General features: G+C 35.2%; 1 protein-coding gene across 1 annotated transcript; it reads right to left on the bottom strand.

The window, feature by feature from the left end:
- Positions 1-10,529: 10,529 nt before the first annotated feature.
- Positions 10,530-12,190, bottom strand: PGK2 (phosphoglycerate kinase 2). Its single transcript, XM_032299359.1, has one exon. It carries the CDS (start codon positions 12,057-12,059, stop codon positions 10,806-10,808), a length of 1,254 nt encoding a protein of 417 aa, XP_032155250.1. The 5' UTR covers positions 12,060-12,190; the 3' UTR covers positions 10,530-10,805.
- Between the last annotated feature and the right edge of the window lie 5,135 nt (positions 12,191-17,325).

Here is a 17,325-nt window from a genome sequence, read left to right on the forward strand (position 1 = left end):
ACAATGTGACAATATATAATTATATAATGCTTAGAAGTATTCAGATATTTTACATATTGTATGATTGAATTAGAAATGTCTCCATATTTTGCAAGTTGCTAGCTTACAGCTGAGCGTTTGGAGTGCTTAAAAGTCATGAAATAACTGTAATTTTATCAGGGAAGTCTTACAGGCTAGACATTGTTTGACCCTCCAGATCCACACTCAGTCTCTCTTTACCAAGTTTCCACTCCTGGAGTCTGATTCCTCAGAAGTTCTCTTGTCTTCTGGCTTTCTATTTGCCAAAAAACAAGATTCTGCCAGTGAGAGACATCATCAGGAAATCTAAATGTGGAGAAAATAAATTATTCATTTAATTCCAACTTCCTCTCTACCCTGCGCCTCCAGCTGAAATTTAGCTCTGTACCTCCCATGCAGCAGCTTCGCTCTCCAACTACAGCTTCTTCTCCTTAAAATTTCTGGTCTAGGGCATTCCCAGTTGTGGACTCTCAGGTGCTTCATCTTAATTCTTAACCCTACCCATACTTGCATAGTTCCTTCATAAACTGCTTTGAATTAAGTATCTGAGTGTGCCTCCTAGGGTGACCAACCATTCCAGTTTGCATGACACTCATGATTTTATTTTAGCAAGAAGGTCAGATACCCTTGCCACAAGCTAGGGCAGATGGTTACCTTCAGCTTCTTGACAGAGCCTTGTCTGATCTAGATAGCTAAGATAGTGAGGATCTGGTAAAAATATAGGCTATATGGTTGAAAGATAGAAGATATTTTATCTGGAAAGAGAGAATGTTAAGTTTTGCTTCCAGACAGTTGGCTTATTTTATAGTAAAGAGTAGAAAATTTAGAGAAGGGTCAGAAGAAACAATGTGTAAGGTGAGGATATATAGTATCTAGCACTGTGGTAGGTGATTTTTATCATATTGTATAGATATCCCCATGTCATAAATGTGTTTGAGTAAAGTAGGGTCTGTAAATATTACAGCTTACTAGGCTTAGTGGACAAGAAAATTTGTTGCAGTCATTATATAGACTTAGTCTAAAAATTAATCTACAATTACCTAAGAATATCTGTCATAATTTTACAAGCATATCTCCAAAATTAATTGAGGATTTTAAAATAATGAATGAAAATGAGTGTCAACTACCTTTATATAATTTACTTAGATATAATTACATAAATAACTTAAAAATAATAGGTAACAAGTGGGATTTTGATATAAATCACAGCTTACTCTCTGCTAAGAAAATCATTAGATTCTGCTGCTGAGATAATTCAACAATTCACTCTCAATATCTCTTCACGGTCCCTGGTCCCCTGCCTCCATCACTGTTCCTGCTGGTACAGTACGCAGAGTACTTATTACTACCTTTTTGTGTCTTTCATTAGTGACTTCCACTACTGGTATAGGAATTCAACTTTTTTTTTTCTCTAATGATTGATTATCCTGTATCCTGGTTAGCTCACTTTCTTTACTATAGCATACTATGCTAAAGGGAACATTCTGTTTCCTTTGACAAGCAAAAAAAAGAACAACAACTTCAGGATTGTGAAAATGAGGTTCCTGTTATGTAGCAACGTGGACACTATTACATTTTTGCTCTCGTTGTACAATTTGTATTTTCCACATATCTTCCAATATTACTTTCAATTCATAAAGCAATAGCATCACCAACAATAATAAATCAATAGCTACACCTCTACCATATGCCAAATACTGTGCTAGACCCTGAAGTAGAGAGTTGAATAAGATGTAGTCTCTGACCTTCAAAAGTTGGGAGGCAGATATGTAAATAAAACATTCCAATACTATTAAAGAGTAAAACAACAGGTTTGCACAAAGAACAAAATACTCCAACGATGTGATTCATTCATCTGGATGTGTGGATTGGGCAGGAATAAGTTGAGCTAAGACATTTTTCAGAGGTCATATCTGAGCTTACTCAGTTAAGCCCATTTCCTTCTCAACTGTAAATGACTTGTCCTGATGAAATGGTTATTAATCCACCAATTATACTGTATAAGAGTGTATACAATGAAACTAAGCCTCCTTCTCACTCTACATTTTTTATGGTATCTATGCAAGCAAGCAAGTCACAACTTTAAACAACCAAACAAGGATAAGCAAATACAAAACCAAGCACTTAAATGTTCAAGTATTTTATTACCTATCAATTTTCTCCTACAGAAACCAATTTCAGATACCTTGTGAATACCCACTATCCTTACTTGGGGAGTTCTTCACCTTCTTTTTATCTAAATAGCTCTAGTAGGACGAGAAGTTGAATCAATTTCACTGTATTTATATTTAAGTTCTCAGACACTGTAGTTTGGGGGATGTAGCCTTCATATATAGAAAGTAAATGTCAAGTTGCAAAAGGAATTTGTAGTTGAAGAGTCAAGGCTCTGATTGTTTTTGCTTCATATACAATTTAGACCTCAATGTACTATGTCTCTTAGCTTCTAGATCATTCTTTTCTTTTTGTAAAGAGTTTTAGTAGATAATAATTACAGCCAAGAGTCTCAAGTGTACCAACCAAGGTTTCAGAGCCATATAATTTAAAGACTAGAAAGAACCTCAGATAACATAAAAATAAATGTATTATTTTTCAGCTAAAGAAGCCCAGAGAAGTAAAATGATTTGCCTCAGTTAACACAAGTAGATAGTGGCATGACTTTCAGTAGAACTAATTCCTGTTTCCTTTAAAAGCGGTCCGTATCTTAACACAAGAGCTGAGATAGAGACACTGGAGAGCTTATTACAGTACATATTACTGGATCCTATTGCCAGAGGTTGTAAATCATTAGGTCTAATGGAGACCCAGTAATCTGCATTTCTAGCAAGTTTCTGGTTGCTGCTGTTCCCTTGGTAAGAACACATTGGGAAACCTGTTCTACAGCATGCATCTTGAGTCCTTACATAAGTATTCTTAAACCCAAGCTTGCGATAAGTTAGTAGAAAGAAGTTCTGACTCTAAAGTCAACATTTCCTTTTTCCTCCTAATAAGACACTTCATCTCTCTGTAGTATACTAAAAGATTTGATTTAGGACCTGAAGATTTTCTCTTGATTAATTACTTATTAATTTAATTTAAAGCCAGTTAATGTATGTGTGCTTCTTAAAATATGAAATAATAAAATATTTTTATTTTATGACATACTTTTTTCATTAATCTAAAGTACCTTCAGTACCATTCATGATTATTGATTTACACATCCTGGATTTACCTATCCAGTGTTTACCCATCTTGTCAAATTAGTCAACAAGGACTGCCAATTATTCTGCCACAAACTTGAAATCCCCTGCTAACTTTTTACCTCTCTGTCTCCGTCTTTCTTTCCCTCCCCATTCATTACCTGAGCCCAGGTGGTCATGTCAGAAATATATCATTAACCTGCAATGATTATAATTTTACTTTTCTTTGCTCCGCAGATACAAACTGACAAAAACCATTCTTTCAAAGAAATCACAGTGTCTAAATAATTCCAAGGTTTTATAAATATATTAAGCTAACAATTAAATGCACTGGGAAAATATAACTGCCCTATTAAAAGATATTTTTTAACATCACTAGACTATTTTTGCTTTTCTAAAATTATAATTTTTTAATAAATTAGCTATACACATTTAATTTGCATACTTACTGTTTTCTATTAAAGCAATTATGTATGTTTTCTGGAAATATCTCTAACTCTTTATAGACAGAATTTAACTAGGGATTTTGACAGAGATATTGTCAATCAGCTACCTGTTCTTATCACTTTGGATAGTCATGAAGACTGTCATAGAAAATGGAGGTTTATAATGAGACACTATAGTACCCTACCATGGGGACAAGGAATGGCATTATGTTCCCTTTAATCTCTCCTTTCTTTTTTTTTTTTTTTTTTTTTGTAAAAATAGTACAAAAAGAAAGTCCATATAAACACTTTTTAGGGAAAGCAGGGAGCCATTATGAAAGCTATTTTTTTTCTTGAACATTTAATTCATACACATATGTAGAGGGCATATTTGGGTAGAGATTATTTCCAAATGAGATTCTTTTGGAGAAGGATAGGGGGTTGTATCTTTTGAAGAATTTTATGAGCCTTAATTCTTCAGAGAGTCTTAAAGCTTCTGTGCGATTCTAAACAGTTAAATAAACCTGTGGTAATCCAAAGAGAGAAACTAAAGACTCGTGTTAGTCTCCTTAACTCTGAATTAGTTGAGAAGTCTTCAGCAGGATTAGCTACATAATTGCATGGGGAGGGTGTCCAGTACTAAGTATGGCTTGGCTTCATGTTAAAAACTCTTAACAATTTCAAGATGGCAACTGTAGAGCATTCAACCAAATGTAGGGCTCTTCTGAGAGCAGAGCCCTGTGTGCCTACACAGGCCGCAGGCTCATGAAGCTGACTCTCTTTCTAATTTCTCCATAAATCTATTGGTGTGTTTTAAATTTTTCATAGTTTTTTTTTTTCTTTTAATGTTGTCTTAAATTTGTCCTTTGTTATTCTTCCTTTTAGTTGTAGTTTTAATGGGGCCTATGTTGGCCCAGTCAAAGAACATTATTGCCCAGGTTCCCTATCACCTAGATGTGATCATATTACTAAGTTCAGGCTGAGGGGATGTAAACAATACTGATGTGTGTGACTTCCAGGGCTCCTCCTTAAACTGACTCTACCTTCATGTTTCCTTCCAGGATGCAAAGCTCAATTATCTGCAGAGAAAGAGTCTGTGAATTCAGAGCAGAAACTATGAAGTAAAAAAGAGTTGGCATGTATTTGTACCTTTTGGTAAATGAAACCTGTTAAATGATATGAGTGAGAAATATCCTACTAAAAAAATTCTCGGGGTACAGAGAAGGCAGGAGAACCCCAGGTGCAGCTTGTTGAGCTCTGAGGTGAAGAGATGCCAACTAAAACATTACTGTTTTGTATATAAATTCATATGCCCTCCAATTTGTCATTTTCCAAATTTTTCACGCTTACTTTTTATTAGATGTCCTCATCTTTCTAGGTTTATCAGTAATACACATTGCTTTATGAAATGGTAACTGTGTTACAACACCTAGGAGACTTCTAATAAATAAGATTTGAAATTGCTTTAAGGTAAAGTTTAAAGCACAAAGCCATAAAAATAGTGCCTACTTTTATTTTCTAACATTCAGTTTATCACAGCTTTACTAACTAATGTTCCTTGAAATAAGCTGTATCAATTTACACATATTATTAAAAATGCACAGAGAATAAATGAATACTAATGTCCAAGCATGTAAATTAAATAACTCAAATGGCAGCCTTGGCAATACCACCATCTTATGGCAACATTTTAAGGTTTTTAAAAATTTGATATTAATACATAGCAAAGTGTTTTTGAAGTACACAATTATAATATATAACTACAAAGTTGTTATAACTATACAAAATATTATATTAAAATATATACATTTATCATATATGCACATATATGATAGATGCATGTGTACATATTCATAGACAGTCATGCAAACATTGTTTAACAACTAGGATATGTGTACTTACACAAATCTAAATGGTATAGCCTACTACACACCTAAGCTGTATGAAGTAGCCTGTTGCTACTAGATTACAAACTCATATGGCATGTTACTGTGCTGAATACTGTAGGCAACTGTAACGCAATGGTAAGTGTTTGTATATATAAACCTAGAAAGTGTACAGTAAAAATACCATATAAAAGGCAAAAGTGGCATACCTGTGTAGGACACTTATCATGAATGGAGCTTGTAGGACTGAGAATTACTCTGGGTGAGTGAGCCAGTGAGTAGAGGATGAATATGAAGAACATTTCTGTATACTACTGTAGACTTTAGAAACACTGAACATGAAGGTCACACTAAATTTAATAAAAATATTTTTTTCTTCAGTAATAAATTGACCAACTTGATGTAAGCTTTATTTTATAAACTTTTCCTTTTTTAATTTTTTGACTCCTACTTTTTGATAACTTTTGTAACATAACTTATGTTAAAACACAAAGACATTGTACAGCTGTATGAAAATATTTTATTTCTTTATATTCTTATTCTATAAGCCTTTTTCTATTTTTAAAATAATTTTTAACTTTTTAAACTTTTTTGTTAAAAACTAAGACACAAACATACACCTTAGCTAGGCCTACAGGAGGTCAAGATCATTAAGACTTCACTAGGTAATAGAAATGTTCCAGCTCAACTATGATCTTATGGTCCCACTGTTGTACATGCAGCATGTTGAGTGAAATGTTCTTATAGGGCACATGGCTGTTTATAGCTCCACAAACATCTTTTTCTAAGACTTCATTGTATTATGTTACTTTTCCAATATGCTAATTCATTGACTTTATTTCCCCTGCACTTTGAAGTCTTTTGTTTATTTCTAATACCACTGAGCACTTGAATTTGTCATGTATTTTTATACTTCTTATCAGTTTATTTTCCATCTCATGTGATTATCTTCTATATTCATTTTTCTTCTTTCATAATTATTTAAATGAAGTGTGCTTATCATCTAAATGTTCTCCTCTCTCTTAGGGTAAACCATCTACGAAAGCATTTTCTCCATGGATCTACTGGTGTATTGTGAAATTTTCATAGATTCTTCTTTTGATGTTGTCTTAAATTCACCCTTTGTCATTCTTCCTTTTAGTTTCAATGGGGCCCATGATGACTGAGTCAAAGAACATTATTGTCCAGGTTCCCTATCACTTAGATAAGATCATATTACTAAGCGCAGACTGAGGGGATATAAACAAAATTGACGTGTGTGACTTTCAGTGCCTCTCCTTAAGAACAGGATGTTTTCTCTGAATTCTCCTTTCCCTGCATAGTAAGTTGGAAAATGTCAACAACTGAATTGATCATCCTGCTTCTCGAGATGAAAATCAAGTATAGATAATGATAGAGACATTTTTGCTATGTTAGATCCTTGGATGACCTCAAAAAGTATCTACTTATCCCTAACCATCCTGGAATGTTACCTTAAGGAAGTAAAATTTCTAGTTGTTTGAGAAGCTGTATTTTTAAGTATTTTTATTATAGTAGTTTCTAGATCAAGGTTTATCAACCTTAATACGATTGACATTTGGGGCTAAAATATTTTTTTGTACTAAAATCTGTCCTGTGTATTTTTGGGTGTTTAGGAACATCGATAGCCACTACTACTAGGCGCCTACAGCATTCTTCTGGCTGTGACACACAGAATGTCTCCGGACTTTGGCAAATGTCCCCTATGGAACAAATTTGATTCAGCTTGAGAACCACTAGTCTATAGGCCAACAAATGTAGACATTGTTCCCTGTAATAATGTTGCCTTAATAAAACTTATAAAATATTGCATTCACTTAGTTGGTGAGAAGTGGCGAAGAGGCACGGAAGGCTGGAAGGTGATGATAATTCTTCTGCTGCAGCATTCAGTAAAACTGTTAACTATGGTAAATACTTGGCAGAACATATTCCTGGGGACATTAAAGCTGCTAGAGAAGTGCTTAGAAAGGCAGAATAGCAGTATATGTTGATTGCTACATGCTGTTTTTAATAAAGTATTATAACAAAAAATTAGCACAGCTAGGATAAACTGAATAGTTGAAATTGGAAATAGAGGTGACAGAATGTTTTAAGGAAGATAACCTAAAACTGGTTAATTAACTAGAAAAGTGAGATGTCTTAGGGTTGAAAAAACTGCCTCAATACTTCAAACAATGGGAGAAAGAGTGTCACTCATGGCTTTTTAAAGTTACCTCCTATTTGTACTTTTCAGCCAAAAGTATGAAAGAGCCACACGCAAAGATTAGATTATAAATATTGCCTTCATACCACTACCAACTTTTTCTTATGTTCACATTAGTCATCCTTACAATAAAGAAATGTGGGTCCAGGCCCTGCTCATGCCTGTAATCCCAGCACTTTGGGAGGTGGAGGAGGGTGGATAATCTGAGGTCAGCAGTTCAAGACAAGCCTGGCCACTAGAGTGAAACTCTGTCTTTACTAAAAATACAAAAATTAGCCAGGCATGGTGGCAGGTGCCTATAGTCCCAGCTACTTAGGAGGCTGAGACAGGGAATCACCTGAACTTGAGAGGCGGAGGTTGCAGTGAGCCGAAATCACTGCACTCCAGCCTGAGTGACAGAGAGAGACTCCATCTCAAAAAAAAAAAAAAAAAAAAAAAAAAAAGGCCCAGCAAAGAAGCCAATTATTTAAAAACAAGAATCACAGGTTTAAGAAGTGTAACTAAAAGAGATTTAGAGATTTTTGGTGAAGTTCTTCCAAATGAAATTAAATAGACCAGAAACCTTAATTCTTGAGAAAGCTGAAAAACCACTAGCTCACCTTAAAAGGCTTTTAATTGTGTGATACAAAAAGACATTCTTGATTTATTAAAATCAAGAGAGCCAGCTGCCGGGCATGGTGGCTCACACCTGTAATCCTAGCACTTTGGGAGACCAAGGCAGGAATATCATTTGAGGCCAGGAGTTCAAAACCAGCCTGGTCAACATGGTGAGAAACCATCTCTACTAAAAATACAAAAATTAGCCAGATGTGGTGGCTTACACCTGTAATCCCAGCTACTTGGAAGACTGAGCCATAAGAATCTCTTGAGCCCCGGAGGTAGATGCTGTAGTGAGCCAAGATCGTGCCACCTCACCCCAGCCTGAGTGACAGAGAGGGATTCTGTCTTGGGAAAAAACAAAACTATACCAGCAAAAAGAGGCAGTGGCCTGATACAGCCTGATGAAACATACCATCTGCTTTAGAATATGCCACGGAAGTTAAGGAAACAAAGAAAATTTCCCAATTAGTCAAGCTACAGGCTAGAAAAGGACAATGGATAAATTCCTCCCAAAGACCAGAACCAGTCTAACACAGGAAATCCTGCTGCTGCCAGGTCAGGGAGTTCTTGAAATTCTGATCCAGAGTGATTCATTTCATAATTGTAATGAACCAGTGGCTCTTTCTAGGTGAGTATTTTTATTGTAGTTATTCTGTTTCTTTTTCACCATTGTATATTGCTCTGTATGGGGTGAGGGGCTGGGAGGTATGAGAAAAATGACTGCATTACTTATTTGATCACTGTTGGGCCCCCACTAGATCACACAGAAAGAATTGTGTATAATTCAGAGATACCCAATTACCCAATTCTGAGTAAGGTGCAGTAACCAGACAAGACATTTGTATCTCTTGGAGAAGGGATGTTTTCTTTTTGTAAAACAAAACAAAACAAAACACAAAACGATGAATACTTGTACATGGATACTTGGGAGGCCAGCATGGCAGCCTGTCAGAAACCATTAATTGTCCCCAGTGTTTTCTTCCCTAATTTCCTTTCAGCAGTAGAATTTATTGATTTTTAGCTGTTCAAAAGGTATGCAGCTAGAGAGAGTACTTCCCCAATCTTCCCTTGCAAAATAGGCCTTATCTTACCACTAATGCTAATAGAATAAGTGAAAACCAATTCTAAACTTTTTGAATCATGTATTTAAAAGAAGCCTAATTGCTTTTCAAGAACGTCCCCCTTCAGGCTGGCAATCAAATAGCAAAAACTTGAACAATGGCCTCTACCATAGATTGACTGAACCCCCTTATTGGAGGTAACATATCTGTTTTGCCAGTTTGGTTTCCTAGATGACCTCAGAAAGGAAAGCCCATGTATTTGCCCAGGATTCTCATGGGAGAGAGTGTATGTTTTAATGTTGTTTCAACTACTAAAGTTTTGGTCCCATTAATCCTGTACCCTAACAAATAAATCTTTCCTGGGATTAATATGATGTTGTTAACATTCTGTTTAAAATATGTTGAAGTTTCAGATGTATTAAGATTTCTATTTGAAGCTCAATTATTAAGGATATTCACAATTGATCTAGAGTTATGGGACATAAGATATTATAGCTGGGAAAGGTTAATTTGTATTTTTACTCTTAATTTTTAGTCTTGTTAATAGCATTGTTCTGAGCTACCTCTTTGTCTACAGAATAAAGCAAAATATTTTCAAATAAGTGTTTTTGTTTTTGCTACATTTCTTAACATTTTTTCTTCAGTTTTCTAATAGAGAATTTTTAATCTCTATTTTTCCATTATTAAACTAGCTATGTATATATATATAATCTATCTCAAACACCAAGTTTTTGAACGCACCAGTGATATTATCTATTTATTAAATAATATCTGCCTTAAAACTAAAACAATTACTTACTTACAACTTGAGTTTACTTGTAGCTGTTTTTCTAACAGGCATTTGTGTGTATTCTTGTGCATTCATATGCCTACATATATAATTCGTACCTTGAGTTTCTTTTCTTTTTAAGTTTCCTTGGTTTTAATATGTATCTTTCATTTCTCTTTCTTTCTATTTAGTACAACATTTTCTCTTAGCAGAACTTTAATGGTACCTGTAAGTTCCTATATGTAATTATTTTTCTCAGTGTATTTGGGCACTTTTATTGTTTGTCAATATTCATTCCACCCTTTCCCAACAACTTGTTTTGTCTTTTGGGTTTCAAATAGTGAAACAATTGCAAAGTTAGACTCAAATAAAAAAGATTCAGCTTCTTCAGCTCACTTTCTTTAATAGGCAGCTTAACAATATAACCTCCCTACAAAGCACAATGGTGAAGTTCAAATGAGAAATTGAAGGCAAGACCAAACTAAAATGAATTGCTGTGCTGATGTTAAGAGTTCCTGATGACCCACTGCTTGTCCATTACCTAGGTCTTGATCTAGGGGTAGATTTTAACAAAAGTCACATTGAGATGTAAAAGCACTAAGCTGAATTAAAGGCCTCAAGAAAACAGAAGGAAGTAACACTATGTTAACTACATGTTGCTGAGGGCCTCTACTCCAGGAAGGATTTTACCTTCCAAAAGCTCTAGACTGGCACCACCTCCAGTGCTGACATGGCTGACTTTATCTTCAGTGTTCCATTTGGCACAGCAAGTAGCAGTGTCTCCACCCCCTATAATAGTGACGCAGCCCTTGGAAGTGGCTTTCACAACTTCATCCATAAGGGCTTTGGTTCCCTTAGCAAAGGCATCCCATTCAAATACTCCTAAAGGCCCATTCCAGACAATTAGCTTTGCTTGAGCCACAATTCGAGCATGATTCTTGTTGCTCTCAGGACCACAGTCCAAACCCAGCCAGCCAGGAGGTATGCCAGATGCTACAGTGGCTTGTCCTACCTGAGCATTCTCATCAAACTTGTCAGCAGTAACAAAGTCAACAGGAAAAGTAATCTTTACACCATTCTTTTGTGCTTTGGTCATGATATCTTTGACAATCTTGGCTCCCTCTTCATCAAACAGGGAAGCACCAATCTCCATGTTGTTGAGTACCTTAAGGAAGGTATAAGCCATTCCACCACCAATAATCATCTCATTGACTTTGTCCAGCATATTTTTGATGAGTTGGATCTTGTCTGCCACTTTGGCTCCACCAAGTATAGCCAGAAAGGGCCTCACTGGGTTTTCCAAGGCTTTAGCAAAGTAATCTAGCTCCTTCTTCATCAGGAATCCAGATGCTTTTTGGGGCAGATTCACTCCCACCATGGAACTATGAGCCCGGTGCGCAGTGCCAAAAGCGTCATTAACATAGATGTCTCCTAGCTTGGAAAGTGATGCTCGGAAGGCTTCTATTTTATCTGGCTCAGCTTTAATCTTCTTTCCAGAAGGATCCTGGCCCTTCCCTTCTTCCTCCACATGAAAGCGCAGGTTCTCCAGCAGGATGACTGAACCAGGAGCTGGGCTGGCACAGGCTGTCTCCACTTCTGTGCCTACACAGTCCTTCAAGAACAGAACATCCTTGCCCAGCAAGGATTTGAGCTCAGCAGCAACAGGCGCTAAAGAATATTTGTCAGGCATGGGAACACCATCAGGCCGACCTAGATGACTCATAAGAACTACTGCCTTGGCTCCGTTGTCCAGGCAGTACTTGATGCTTGGGATGGAAGCCTTGATTCTCTGGTTATTTGTAATCTGGTTCTTCTTCATGGGAACATTGAAGTCTACTCTCATGATGACTCGCTTCCCTCTAACATCCAGCTTGTCTAAGGTCAACTTCTTACAAAGAGACATCTTGACAGTATAAAGACATAGGCTGACACCTGGATCTTAATGCTGAAGAACCAACTTGCTGTTGGGAGGCTTGGTCGGTGGTGATTTCTAACGCCTTCCCTTTGCCCCGCCCCTTTCTTCTCGACACCGTCCGCAGCACAAGAGCCACTGTTAGACCGGAAAGGAAATCTAGCTTTGTGATTGGTTCATGGTACTGTCAATCTGGCTTTGAAGTATGTTGCTAGGTGCAGATTCCAACTGCCTGGGCAGAGGGCCATGTAGTGGAGTAGAGTGAGGTACCTGGTTTCAGGCAAGACTTGGAGAGGTGAAGAAATCCCTGAATAAGAATGGTTCTAAAACTACAAGAATGGTCTTGAGGTCTGCGCCTCCTGCTGAGTTTTTCTGCCTCTCACAGCTGGGTTAACGTTTGCTCTTATTATTAAAAACAAAACAAAAACAACTTCCCCACCCCTGCCAATCTACATGTACCTCATTCATGTCAAATCTTAACCAGGTGGATATGTAAAAACCTCTGCAGTGCCAGATAAAATGAATATTTGAAATAATGGTTTTTATATGAAACCTTGCTTATTCAAGTTAGCATGGTATGGTTTTGCTTTTTCCTTGTCTTGATAAATATTTCTGTGGAGGATGTGGCTTGTTGTTAGCCTTCATCTTTAGATATATTCTAGGATGGGGTGGGAATGCTGTCATATTTTCAGTACTTTGCTTCTTCATTCTCAGACTACCATGAAATAATGCTTGGTCGCTTCTGCAGGAGAATCCCATAAGGTCATAGCAAAGAGAGTATCAGTAACAGGTGCTGAAAGTAATGGTGACATTTATTTCAGACTACAAGGTTATGATGAGACTCTTCATTTTTTTTCTTCTCTCTGTTTGCTTTGCTCCTTGTACAACTTAGAAATTGAGTTGAAGAAAAACTGCATGGTTTTCACAAGGATCAAAACACCTATTTGAATTGAAAATGAGTGAGATATTCTATTTTTGGAGAAAGCAAATGTATGTGGCTAGTTGGTTAAGAAATGAAAACTGGTTTGGTGATTTTCTTCACTCAACTCTTTCCATAAGTTGAATGAACTAAATTTATAAAATGAAGGCTTTGACAGAAATATATTTGAGATGTCACCCATTAAGATGGCTAAAATAAAAAATAAAAACAAGTGTTGAGAAAGACATGGACAAATTGGAATTCTCATTTATTGTTGACAGGAATATCAAATGGTGCAGCCACTTTAGAAAACAATTTATCAGCTCCTCAATGTTAGACATTTAGTTAACAGCATTTAAAAGCAACCTTAAATGGTGTTAAAAATACATAGTAACAGAAACTCTCATATATTGCTTTATAAGACACATTACTTCTGTGTTACTTCAAGCACAAAATTATATAGCTATTGTGTAATTCCACTTGTATGATATTTGAAAAAAAGGCAAAACTATAGGGATGGAAAACATATCAGTGTTTGCTGCATGTTAGAAGAGAGGATGATGAGCTATAATGGGGATATACAGAAGGATTTTTAGTGTGGTAAACTTTTCTATGAGGTACTGGAGTGGCGGTTACAAGATTCTATGCACTTGTCAAAATTCATAGAATTGTACATTGTAGAGAGTGAACTTCAATAAATACAAATAAAAAATATAATCTATGGTGTTGGGGAATCTTATTATGTAATGTAGCCACTGACAAATAAACCTAATTGCATTACAATATATAGGAAATATTACTACAGGTGATGTGGAAATTTTGCTGCAGGTGCTGTGGAAAATAAAAGAGATGACTTAAGTAACTTTGCAAAAGAGGTTTTCAGTTTGCAATACTAAAGACAAAAATAACTGTTCATAAATATAATACTCTAGTTGGTAAGTTTGAATATCACAAGCATATAAGTGAATAATTCTTAAACTACTTTATGTGTGTTAAAAGAGATGAGCAAATAATGGAAGATAATGAAAAGTTTCTCACTAACAGGAAAATAAGTTACAAATAAGCAAGAGCAGAATGAACTCTGTGGTACTGGATTAAAAGTCTGAGCTATCAGTGTGAACTCACATTAAGTTCAATATACAGATAGGTTGATATGGAAATAATTACAGATATGTGTATATATGTGTGTCAATTTTCTATTGCTACTGTAGCAACTTGCCACAAATTTAACTACTTGAAATAATACAAGTTTGTGTTCAAAAACAATTCTGTAGGTCAGAAATTCAGGGTAGTTCAGCTGGTTTCTTGCTCTGTATTTTATAAAGTTTTGTTGGCTGGGTTGTCATTACAAGGCTCTAGGAAGAATTTACTTCTGAGCTCATTTAGGCTTTTGGTAGGATTCGGATCTTTAGAATTATAGGACTGAGCTACCTGCTTTTTGCTCGCTGTTAATAACCCCCTAAAGTTCCTCTCAGGTTTGTCGGTTCCTATTTCAGAACCCATAATAATGCACTGAAATCTCTTACAATTGGAATCTCTCTGATTTTCATTTCTACTCCATCTATTTTCCACTTTCAGCCAGAAAAAATTCTCTACTGTTAAGGACTCATTTGATTAAGCTGGGTCAAACTAGGTAATACAGGATAAGCTCCCTAATTAAATACTGTGATATAATTAATCTGTACAGTCTCTTCTGTCATGTAGCATCAGTATTTACAAGTTCTGGGGAATAGGACATGAACATCTTTGGTGAGCCATTATTCTGCCTATTCAATTGTGGTTTACATACATACAAATATATTCAAGCTCTGTTCATAAGAGGGGAGAGAAGCAGTGATTTGTAAATAAATAAGTGGGGGGAAAAGACAAAACTTCCCTATAGAGGAAATCCAAATAATGTGTGTAAATACATTCCTCCACTAAAGGTGATTAATGCACGATTTGAATGTAGTGACAAATAGATTCTGAATATTCAAAGTATCATTCACCATGATTTACAAATATTAGATTTGAAAGACCCAAAAGAAAAACATACTCTTCTATTTTGGCACCTTTCTGCAAAGAAGAGTTGCAGTGTGCTCTGCACTGAGCTAAACCACAAGTGCATTTTGTCACCACTTCCCGCCTCTTGGTCCTCACGTAACAGCATCAAGCTCTGAGGGCCTTGTCTTTCAGAATTAAAATCCTGATACCAATTATCACCCCCCATATAGGTTGAAATGTCTTCTTAACCAAATCAAGTTTTCATCTACGTTCACAGTATCAGTGTCTCTACATCCTGCTGTTTTCGGACAGATTTTCCAGGTTTTGTTTATGCAAATGTCCTCTGTTTCTCTTCAGGCCTTTTAAGGACTGCTTACTTAGCTGCTAGTATTTGCTCAGGGTGGTGACTGAGTAAAGTATATGGTGGAAAGATTTCATTATAGGTTACCAATTTTCTTTGAAAATGGAAACATGCTATGGATATAATCTATTATTATTTCTATTAGGAAGCCTTCAAAATATTTGGAGCAATTTAGCTTCAATTCATCTTTCTGTTGACAATGAATGCAAAATATGCAAATATATATTCCATATGTTATACAGAGTTATGGGTGCTGAAATGACCAATAATATATAGTTATGTATATACTTATGTATCTAGTTCTGTCATTTTAGTCACTAATTTTTATGATTTTAAAACAAACCAATCCTTCTTTTAACAATTTTTAAATAATTTTTAAATTGCTTATGAGTTTGTAAATGTCCCTATTGATAATAGCAGTAAACTACAATTTATGCATTTAAAAATATTTCCATGAGTTTTTGGGATAATTGTAAAAGGTAGGCTAAGGTCTGTACGGTGCTGTTTCCCACTTGCAATGGCAAAAACTGCTACTCTTGCACCAACCTAATATACAACGTTTTGCACAGTGCAGAATCAGTTTTAAAACAACAGAATAATTCACACAATAACATTATGTATGAATTAGCCAGTGCATTTGTTTTAAAGTATACTTTTTTTGCATTTGTCCCTCCACCTACTTATCTATTCTTCTAACATAGTTTTGTTGCATAAATTTTAAGTGAATTTTACTCTCTTTATATTTTGCTTTTATAATCTAATTTTTAGAAGATAAAAGAACACATGGAAATGTGTTCAAAATTAAAAGAACACATGGAAATATGTTCAACATTAAATAGGTAAGCTACTCAATCACAAATGGACAATTTTAAAGGACTTTTCGTATTGAATTCCTTTATCTCTGTTATTGAGTTTGTCCTGAAGAGTGAAGGCTAAGGTAAGAATTTTAATGTTATTATAATAGAGTTAGTGAGACATAAGTTCTATAAATATTATGTTATATGATAATACAAATCATTACCAGTTCAAACTAATCCTAGCGGAGGATTGATGTATTGCTAAGTTTAGATTTTATTTTCCTTAAGGATTCCAAATTAGATCAGTAGATGCAGTCATCCTAAACAAGAAAATTGTGTTCTAAAAGTTATAATTTAAAAGGGTGTTTCAAGAGGGAACATTTTAATTAAAATTTTAATAAAAGAGATTAGCAGCTAGAGAGTTTAATTCACAGTAAGTTACTTTAGAGTTATTTTTAACTAATTAATAACCTGAGATTATTTTTCTAAAGACATTCTAAAAACTTTTTTTCAATTTAGTTTTAAGTACATTTTATTATTCTAAAACTAAAACAATTGTAAGCATCAGCTTGTCTTCTAATACGGAAACTCAGGAGATTCACATTGCTATATAATTTTTCTATTACCTCCAAGCTCAAAAACTTCTGTAGAAAATAGAAATATGGGATACCTCCTGAAAAATGGTGCATTGAATTTTAATAAAATTTATCTTTTTATTTGGCTATTATTTAATCATAGTTATGATGTATCTAATTGTGGCTTGCATTATACAAAACATATTTATAATTTAAACAATTATATTAGTTGGTTAACTTTTGATACAGTCAAAATATTTGCCTAGTACTATCTCTTGACGTTTCATCTATTATAACATGTTGAGGATAACACTGCAATCGAGAAAGGGTATGGGTGGGAAAGGAGACAGCTGTAGTTTGCATAAGCTCTAAGCTAAAATAAAGACAAATGATGAAAATGTGTCTTTGTATCTCCAACATTGACTAATGAATTCAGACAGCTATTGTATTAATTCACTACAGGGGACAAGACTAACCGACTGGCAAACTAGCTTAATGGAAATATACGGAAGAATATGTACGTTTCAAAAATATGACCAGATATCACTAACAGTATTTCTGTATAAGATGAAGACCTGTGAAATAGATTCTAGTTCTCAGTCTCTTATCTAGTTTTGGAGAT

The sequence above is a fragment of the Sapajus apella genome, unplaced genomic scaffold (genome assembly GCF_009761245.1).
Source record: "Sapajus apella isolate SASKATOON/1434 unplaced genomic scaffold, GSC_monkey_1.0 scaffold41, whole genome shotgun sequence".
NCBI lineage: Eukaryota > Metazoa > Chordata > Mammalia > Primates > Cebidae > Sapajus > Sapajus apella.